The sequence below is a fragment of the Physella acuta genome, unplaced genomic scaffold, assembly GCF_028476545.2.
Source record: "Physella acuta isolate Inbredline_101_S28 unplaced genomic scaffold, ASM2847654v3 ptg001586l, whole genome shotgun sequence".
Classification (NCBI taxonomy): Eukaryota; Metazoa; Mollusca; class Gastropoda; family Physidae; genus Physella; species Physella acuta.
The window spans coordinates 112333-122827 of record NW_026733100.1 but is presented as its reverse complement, the minus strand read 5'-3'; the positions used below and the strand labels follow the sequence as shown (position 1 = coordinate 122827).

Below are 10495 nucleotides of genomic sequence, written 5' to 3'. Positions count from 1 at the left end.
CTTAGCCATGTTGCGGCCCACTGCGCATGTCAAATGTTTTGATTGGTTGGTTGAGACACACCTCCAAAAATATCAACAACAATGGCGGCCTCCGTACTAGAACGTTTCTGGGGAACATTCAAACATAAAACTGGCAATGTTATTGGAATGATTCATGTTAGAGCGTTACCAGGTCAGAAGTTAGTTTAATGTGTATGTGCTACAATGATATTTAAAGCTAGTTTTCCTCCATTAATAAAAATAAACGGTTTTACATCTAGATCTAGGGTAATCTATCGTTTTGGGTACGTAAAATCGCCCGCGGCTATTAATGTACGAAAACGTTACCTCAATGTCAAGGCTGTAATAGAAGTATATTGTGATATGCTTGTGTCAAATATTATAGATAAATGAATAATAAACCTAAATCAATGGCTAAATATGTCAATATAGGCCAGAAATTAACTTTAAACAGCAGTGTCTGCAAGCAAGATTTGCTATATAAACAGCGGCCATTTGTAAAATAGAGTGACTTCCGCTTGAATCTTGCGCTATAAGTCTATAAAAATAAAACTTTAACAAGATGGCTGCTATAGTAAATGAGCATGGTTGCATCTGTTGGAAACATCGCTGGTGTTCATCTATTACTGAAAAGTTTTAATTCAACTGTTTAAAAACAGGTACATAAATGAAACAAGGAAACATTTTTGTATTTTTCAAAACATAAATCCTCCTCAAAATGTTAAATAATTATTAAAATGTAAGGAGTCACCTGTTTTTCACATTACAAGTCGCGGGCGATTTTACGTACCCAAAACGATAGATTACCAGATCTAGTTGTCATGCACGCTATGCTGCTCCTCCCTCAGCTCATCAGCAGTTGTACTGTCACACTGTGACACAATACATACGTCAATACTCAACTGTAACTGTACTGAGTATCTGATCTGACGGTATCCAGTGTTACTGAGTACTAAATGGGAGAAATGCTGGTGAGCATGGCTCAAGTTGCGAGTGAAACAGTAACAGTGAAGTTAAACTTTAAACGAACCCCAAGCCCTAAAGTTACCCCATTCAATTCATTCAGGATTCATCATCATCTATATTTCTATAGATCTAGTATAATAAAATAAGTAGAAAGCACTAAAACTTTAAGTCTACTTTTACTTTTTAAGTTTTTAACTACTAGACTGCACTACCACAATGATTCAGAATGCTAAGGAAGGAAGGAGTAGTAATACTAGTAGTAGTAGGCAGTGGCGTAGCGAGGTCGGGTGTCACCCGGTGCGGCACTTAATGGTGTCACCCCCCAGAGGCATAGCAACCCTTCCCAGGGACAAACTTTCAATTTTCGATGTGCACCCCCCCCCCCCTCAAATTTTTCTCTGTATATTTTACTATTTTTCGCCTGGTGTCACCCGGTGCGGTCCGCACCCCGCCCCCCCCCCCCTCGCTATGCCTCTGGTAGTAGGCCCTATATAATACGAGTAATGCAATTGGGAATATTTTATATGGTTAGTTTTAGCCAAAAGAAAGTAAGCCAATCCAAGTAACTAACTTACAATTGTCCTTTCCTTATCACAATTTTCAGGTACTCCACGGAACAGTCACTCTGTAAAGGAAATAGTTGACATTGCATGTAAAGAAGCAGCTATTTATAAACATGCTGGGGTTGTATGTATATTTTTTCTTATTTAAAAAAAATATTCAAATAATAAAATGGATATTCCAACTATCATTTAAGGTGATCAGGGGCACTTCTGTCTTTTATCACAATACTTAGGGCCTGTGTTGTCAATGGTAGAGCTTATGTCTGGTCACCTGAAAGTCTCAAGCTTGGATTCCAGACTTGGGTCTGTTTGACATCCGTCCCAGTCCACCCAACTCTGATGGGTACCTGACTCTCGTCAGGGAAACGTAGGCAGCTGGGCATAGTGCTGACCACAATGCCCCCTTGTATGCTTAGGTCATTGAAAATGATGGTCTCTACTTCATCTGCCCCATATGCCTTAGGCACAGATGGGAAAAGATAGTGATGATCATAATACTTATGGTTTGGTGAACTGTGAATTATCATAGATAATATTTATAAATGCAAATAACATTTATTACTTTATTTCTAAAAATTGTTTATAGTTCAAATATAGTAGAATACAAATCTAATTAAGATATATTGATTGAAATATTTTGTTCTAGGATGGAATCATTGTAGAAAACATGCATGATATACCCTACCTGCATAGCTCTCAAGTTGGCCCTGAAGTCACTTCAGTCATGTCTGTTGTTTGCCATGAAGTCAAGCGCATCTTCTCCCACGCTCCGGTGGGCGTGCAGGTTTTAGCTGGAGCCAACAAAGAAGCCCTGGCAGTAGCCAAAGCAGCTGGGCTGCAGTTTATCAGAGCAGAGGGATTTGTGTTTTCTCATGTAGCTGATGAAGGGCTGATGAATGCTTGCGCTGGTGAACTCATGAGATTTCGTAAACACATAAATGCTGAAGATGTCATGGTGTTTACTGATGTCAAGAAGAAACACAGGTGAGCTGTCCATTTCATGGTGAAAGCCTAGTTTTATTTTAAAATGAAGGTAAGCTTCCTCTCAAACTAGAAGTTCTCAGGATGGGCATAGGTTTGCCTTTGCTCTATAAACGAAATGTGTGGTCAGCTAGTCTACTATCTGCCTTTACTCTCCACCATACCAGCCTGCCATCAGAGCTGGGTGTACTGAACATCTTACAGGAACAGAACTTGAAAGTTTTGAGTTTTCATGTAACAAAACTTAAAATCTTTTTACTGAAATAATCCCTCACTGGCAGTCACTTCTAAACCACTTAACCCATGAACATTCCCCCTTAGTTCTTACAAATTAACTGAACATATTGATCTCACTGATACAGTCTCAACATTATTCACTGGGACCTCTTGTGAAGCAAAGGTACTCCAATGCTCTCTCCATCTTACTGTAATTTGGGTGACTCCTCCATGTTGTATGGAGAATAACTGCCATAAATAAGAAGAAAATACAATCATTTATAAACGCATGCGTCAGAAAGATCCTGCGAATTCGCTGGCCTAAAACCATCAGAAATGATGTTCTATGGCAACGGACAAATCAACTGCCAGTTGAAGTAGAGATCCTCCAGAGAAAATGGAAATGGATTGGCCACACACTCAGAAAGTCTGTATCCAGCATAACAAGAGAGGCCCTCATCTGGAATCCACAGGGCAGGAGGAGGAGAGGAAGACCAAGAAAGACCTGGAGACGTGACATGGCAGAAGACACCAAGAAGATTGGATACACCTGGGGTCAGTTGGAGAGACTAGCCCAGGACAGAGACGTCTGGAAAGCTCTTGTCAGCGGCCTATGTCCCAGGAGGGACGACTGGCAAACCTAACTAACTAAACTCCATGTTGAGTCCAAAACATTCTGGCTTCTTGTGTTCCTATGTATGTTTATCAGCCAATTTTCTTGTTTCTTGGGTATTCTGATCTAATGCATGTCTGTTGATTTTGTTAGTTGGTATATCCAATCCATCCTTATTTGTACTTTTGTATTTCTTTACCAAAGCGTTTTACCTAGGTTTTTCCCATAGCATAGACTTTGTAATTTTCACAGGCCACCTGATGTGGCTCAGGCATATGTTTACCAAGGTCTGAAGTTTATTCATCATTATCATTTCTTTGGACCCCTTCTGGGGGATTCCTCCAAGTTGGACCCACGACATTCCAGCTGCTTCAGCTTCACTGACAACTGACCTTTTCCAAGTTTGGTTTGGCCAACCTACTTTCTTGTTACTTTGGGGATTCCAATCTAGAGCCTGTCTGGTGATGTTACGAGTTGGTTTACACATTTGCTGTTTTATATTTCTTTGCCCAGCTTTTCTCCACAGTTTGGTATAGGTAATTTTGTCAGGCCACCTGATGTTAAACTTGTGGCAGAAGCATCCATAAATGAAAATCTGATGTTTGTTGTTACTAGTTTGTGTAGCTTCATGTCTCAGAACCATAGAGGAGAACAGATTTCACATTGCTGTCAAATAGTCGTATTTTGGAAAGTGTAGACAGTGCTCTTGGCGTCCAGGTTGTGTTAAGAGTGTTGAATGCATACCTGGCCTTGCTGATGTCCTCATCTGCTCTCCCAACCTTGCTTACTACACTTCCTAGATACGTGAAGCAATTCACCCCCAAAAATAGTCATTTCTAGTGGGAGCTCCTTTTTATTTTTAACTTTCATCACCTCTGTTTTTTTTCCAGTTGATCTTTAACTTTAAGCCTGTCTTAAGAGCTTCTTCACTGAGTTTGCTTAGCTTGGGCTGGGCATGCTGTTGTTGATGTGAGAGGATGCTGATGTCACCCACAAAATCTAGATACTCCAGCTGTTAAGTTATGGTCCACTGAATTCCACCATTTTTGGTCTGAGGTTGTTCTTCTCATGATTTAGTCAAAGACTATCAAAAAGATTATTGGCAAAAGCATGCAGCCTTGCCATACTCCAGATAATGGTAAAATGCACCATGACCTGCTTATGTGACTTTTGATGTCCTCAACTGCTCTCTCATACCTTGCTTACTTCAAATCCAATATATTTGGAGCAGTCTACCTCAGAATTAGTTTTTCCTTCAACTTGAAGTAAATGTTCCCTTTCAAACCTGTTCACCTATTTTTGTGACCTATTGTCTGTGACCTAGTGTGGTCAGCACTATGCTCAAATGCATTTACTTTCCCTAATTTGAGTTAGGTACCCGCCAGAGCTGTGTGAACTCAGGGACTTAAACTCAAGGCTTTCAGGGTTAACAGTTGTATGTTTTACCATTCAACCAAGCTGACTTATTCTGTATGAAGTAAAAGCTCCTATTTGTTGAAAATTCTCTTCACCTTTGTTTTCATCAAGTTGTTCTTCAAGAGTGTCTTGAGCGAGTTTGCCTAGCTTGGAATGGGCATGTTGTTGATGATGTGAGAGGAGATACGCTACAAAGTCAAGGTCATCAAGCTGCTTGGTGAGGGTCCAAACTCCAGCTTTTTTTTTGTTTTAGGCTGATCTTCTGATTCTCAAATCAATAACTCTCAATATATGTTCATGTGTAGTAGTTCTGTTGCTCTCTGGAATAGATGGGGGGAGGGGGGAGATGTATTAAAAATACTCTCAAAGCATTGGACCTGACGATATCTCTGTTCTTTATCCCATTATTGTTAAGTCAACTTTATTCTTCACTGGCCTACTGGGGTTGGTACTCTTGCCTGACAAAATTCCTGTGATTCTGCTCTACCCTTTTGTCATGCAGCCTCTTATGTCATTTCATGATTGAAGCATTTCTAGTCACCTCTTGCACTCTGATTGATGGCATTTCTAGTCACCTCTTGCACTCTGATTGATGGCATTTCTAGTCACCTCTTGCACTCCGATTGATGGCATTTCTAGTCACCTCTTGCACTCTGATTGATGGCATTTCTAGTCACCTCTTGCACTCTGATGGCATTTCTAGTCACCTCTTGCACTCTGATGGCATTTCTAGTCACCTCTTGCACTCTGATTGATGGCATTTCTAGTCACCTCTTGCACTCTGATGGCATTTCTAGTCACCTCTTGCACTCTGATTGATGGCATTTCTAGTCACCTCTTGCACTCTGATTGATGGCATTTCTAGTCACCTCTTGCACTCTGATGGCATTTCTAGTCACCTCTTGCACTCTGATTGATGGCATTTCTAGTCACCTCTTGCACTCTGATTGATGGCATTTCTAGTCACCTCTTGCACTCTGATTGATGGCATTTCTAGTCACCTCTTGCACTCTGATTGATGGCATTTCTAGTCACCTCTTGCACTCTGATTGATGGCATTTCTAGTCACCTCTTGCACTCTGATTGATGGGACTTCCTTCTTCTGCTGGTCCAGGCATTGGTTAATGTTTTACTCTAAATCTCTTCTAGCTGGTGTCATCCACTCTTTGAGTTCCCTGTTTTTCAGACCCTGGACTTCATAACCTGCTGATTTGCAAATTTGTAACAACTCTAACCAATAGTTTCCCATACTTTCTTCCATCAATTTTAGATGGCTTTCAACTTCACAGTTGAAGGATTCTTGTTTCTTTTTGCACTTTAAACATTACATGTTAAATTTGTGATGTGGTCTGCTGAATGACTACAGCTTGATGTTGAATGAAGGAACCAGGAACTGTTGATCTGAAGCTACATCTGCTCCTCATTTTACTAGCACATCCAAAGGACTTCTCTACTTGCTAGTAGTTGTGGAGCTTTAGATAGTCTTGTTGATGGCTTTGTTTGAGAATATTGTTCCACACCTTGGTCAGGCATGAGAACACATGGTAACTAACTCCAAAAGTTTAAAGTTCAGATTCCCAAGTTATTAGCTGGGGACTGCAACCCTTCTAGGAGAGAAATCTTCAAAATAACAAATGGCTGCCTTGCAGATGGTTCTTGGAAGGACAAAGGCTATGAAAGAAAAAAAAGGAGGCTGAAGTCAGTCAACTGGCTATAGGTCCCTAACATGTTGAACTAATATTTGTGTTGAAGAAAACCCTGGTCAGACACCATTAGCAGTGCCAACTTTCTTCAAAGGACAGGCCAAAGACCAATAGAAAGGGAAGATGGGGCTAGATTTGCCACAATTTACAAAAAACACCAGACAAGCTGTAAATGGAACCAACAAAGCAAAGGAAGGAAAGGTTACCCTGGTGATGTGAACTTGAGGCTGGCACCAATTAGATAAGTTACAGCTGAAACACATGGAAAAGATAGCTCAGAATGAGGACTAGGGAGATCTGTGTTTAGCCGCCCATACCCCAGCACAGTTAGTAACTCCTACAAGGTTTAATGACTAGTCTGCACCTGTATGTTTAAGTATCTTGACAAGTTGTAAAGTGGAAGAATCTCCTGGCAGTGATACAGAACTTTCCTAAATGACAGACCCAATTAGCTTCCAGTATGTTTTTGGTAATCTATCACAATGTAGCACATTTCAACAGACCTTTTCTTTTGTAACATGATAAGGTATCTTGAATTCTATTGAGCTGTTAATTATAAATAAACAAAAGTAACGCTGAAATATTGTTTTTAAAAAAAAAAATGAAGTTATCCATTCTGTCCTTGTAGTAAATAGGGCAGAGGAAACAGTGTTTACCTTTTTCTGTTAACTCAGTATATGAAGAACTAGTGTGGTTAGCTCTATGCCCAGCCACTTTTCTTTCCCTAATATGAAGTAGGTCCCCATCTGAGTTCGGTAGACTCAGGATGTCCTACAGAGGTAAGTTTGGGATCCGAACTTGCGACTTTTGGGTTAGCAGCTGTGTGCTCTACCATCCAACCACTCCATCCCATACTGTCACATCTCTGTACATAACTCTTCTTTTTCTTCTTCTTCGTTCTTAATTATTAGTGTTGAAGGGGATCGAGATTTATCTGCCAGTGGGTTTGAATTCGAGACTTCGTTCAAATTTATCAACCATGAGCTTTTTGCCGACTCGACCACGCCTCCAACACAATTAAGCGTTACGTGTCAACTGGTTATGCGCCATTGAGGCCATTGACTCCGATTTCAGCCTGCTTTTCTTTTTGGATTTGCTTCCATAGCCTTTGTCCAACCAAGAACAAACTACAAGGCAGCAGTTGTTTAATTTTGGAGTTGTCTCTCCTAGAAGAGTGGCTGTCCCCAGCTAAAGAGCCTCATCTGCCCGAGGGTTCGAACTCGTGGCTTTTCGGTTTAGCAACCATGAGCTTTACCGACTCGACCACGCCGACCCATTGTACATAACAATCCCTGTGTGCTCTACCATCCAACCACTCCATCCCATACTGTCACATCTCTTTACATAACAATCCCTGTGTGCTCTACCATCCAACCACTCCATCCCATAGTGTCACATCTCTGTACATAACAATCCCTGTGTGCTCTACCATCCAACCACTCCATCCCATACTGTCACATCTCTGTACATAACAATCCCTGTGTGCCCTACCATCCAACCACTCCATCCCATCTCTGTACACAACAATCCCTGTGTGCCCTACCATCCAACCACTCCATCCCATCTCTGTACACAACAATCCCTGTGTGCCCTACCATCCAACCACTCCATCCCATCTCTGTACACAACAATCCCTGTGTGCTCTACCATCCAACCACTCCATCCCATCTCTGTACATAACAATCCCTGTATCCACAGCGCTCATGCTATAACAAGTGACGTGGATATAGTCAACACAGCTCAAGCTGCTGAGTTCTTCCTGAGTGATGGAGTTATTGTTACAGGGGATGCCACTGGGAAAGCTGCTAGTGATACAGAAGTTAAAGGTAGAAACAGCTGTTTTTTTTGGGGGTATCTTATTGTAGGTTGGAAACCTTGGCAGGGTGGGAGGTTTGGAAGTGTAAATAACCTCAAGTGGATGTGATGTCCGCTTGATATTTTACTGACAATAGGCTTATATGTTGTGAGAAAAACTTAACAACCTTGAGAAATTGATTAGTTTTTCAACCTAGCATAACGATTCCACCAAAAATTGGAGGGGGGGGGGGGGGGGGGGGGTTGTCGGACATGTTAGAACCTGCAGTGAATGTAGTGTCCGCTTGATATTTTACTGGAAATAGGCTTAAGAAAAACTAAGCAAAACTGATTAAAATTAGTCAGCCTAGCATTATGAATCCACAAAAAATTGCTCCTAAATATTGGTACTTAACATGCTGCATGCAACACAGAGCTGATGAGGTTAATAAGTTTTCTGGCTAATGCTCATATCTGTTAACTGACAGGTCATGGAAATGTTTGTGGTGAGTTCACATCATTGCCACACCACTCAGAAACAATTGAGTACATTGAAGAAATGTACTTTGAAACCAAAGTTTATGTTACATAAAGTATACTATATCCTGCCATCTTTACAAGAAACCCTGAAATTATTATTTTTTGTTGTAAAATGTAGATTAAAAATGTGTTTTGCCAAAGTTTATTTCTGTGCTTTTTTTTAGCCGTGCTGGGAGGTGTCACCATCCCAGTGCTTGTTGGGTCCGGGGTGACCCAGGACAACTACCACCAGTACAGCCAGGCCCATGCTGTCATCGTGGGCTCACACTTCAAGCTGGACAGCAACTGGCTGGAGGAGATTGATGTGGCCAGGGTCCAGAAGTTTATGGAGACTGTCCACCAGGTCAGGCACGTCCCCATTGAATCAACAATGATTATGTAGTGGATTATAATCAGCTTTTTGATTCTGCTTGGCTAGAGAACACTGGCTCATGTTACAGCCTGCATCACCATTTGTAATTTATTATCCATTTTCATTAAGCAGGTTAACTTATCTGGTATAAAATGAAACCCAATACTTGAATATGTTTCACATTTAGCAGTATTACAATTGACTGTTTTATCAGTTATGACTTGAGTTCAGATCAATTTTATTGTCCTTAGATTTTTATGGATTGTTGTCATTTCATGTAGTATTTTTTTTGCAATTGTAGGGATCTATATTCTATGTAGAAATGATGTACCAAGGTAGTTATGTAAAATTATCACTTGTAATATTATATTCAGATTTTTTTCATTATTGTCAGAACTTTATTGTTTTTTAAATTTTAATTGATGTTTTACATAGAAATTACTAGATTTTAAAATTGTCACTAATGATATTGTACATTTTGTATAAGCAATTGGTTGTGTGATTTTAAGTAATATAATTGTTTTGCAATGCCAAGCATTTTAATTTTACACATGTTCTTGTTCATTAAAAACTGCTGGTAGACTGGAAATCTGTTAGGAACATAAAACATTCCAATGGTGTCGATATCAAATTGATATTTTTATAGATTAGTGTTGTGTATAACAATTTTTTTTCTGTACTTTGAGATAATGAAAATTTATAAATGTGTTCATTATTAAAAAATGGTTTAACTTAAACACTCATTCTCATCCCAATCTTATTCAAAAGACATGTAACCATTTGATTTGCAAGTTGGTCAAGTTGATGTTATATCATCATGATTGTTAATCTTTATATCACAAATATATTCTGGTCAGCCTTATTTTATAGTTATACCATGTTTACAATTTACAGGGGTATCTTTATGGCAACTTATATGTTCACAGTTGCTCACTTTAGATGATTTTACAGAACACCAATAAACTGCTGTTTTCACAATTAAGAGTCATTGTTGCTTATTACCATACAAAATAATTTTAAAATAACTTTTTGCTGAATGATTATTTTTGTGTGGTGCTTTGGCAGCTATATACTCACAAGTCATTTGATGTCATGCTGCAGTTAGTCAAAAAAAAAAAAGTAAGAAATGACATTGCACCTAATAATACTGGGTTCACTTATAGACTTTAAATACACTACACTTCCATACCAGTCTATAGAGAAGTAACAAAGTAAATGTAATCACACTTTTCCATAAAATTTGTCATCCAATGTTACTTGCACCCCTTGTCTTATTTATAGTTTTAACACATTTGGGCTTGTTATAAGGGGGTAATAGAATTGTATGACTCATCCTTAAGCATTCTAAAGA

At 39.5% G+C, this 10495-nt stretch overlaps 1 protein-coding gene across 1 annotated transcript; it reads left to right on the top strand.

Moving 5' to 3' along the window:
- Nucleotides 1-2: 2 nt before the first annotated feature.
- On the top strand, nucleotides 3-10114 carry LOC131929048 (uncharacterized protein F13E9.13, mitochondrial-like). Its single transcript, XM_059285232.1, has 5 exons — nucleotides 3-172; nucleotides 1571-1653; nucleotides 2176-2513; nucleotides 8157-8284; nucleotides 8957-10114. The coding sequence occupies exons 1-5, from the start codon at nucleotides 82-84 to the stop codon at nucleotides 9172-9174; spliced, it is 858 nt and encodes a 285-aa protein (XP_059141215.1). The 5' UTR covers nucleotides 3-81; the 3' UTR covers nucleotides 9175-10114.
- The last annotated feature ends 381 nt before the right edge of the window (nucleotides 10115-10495 follow it).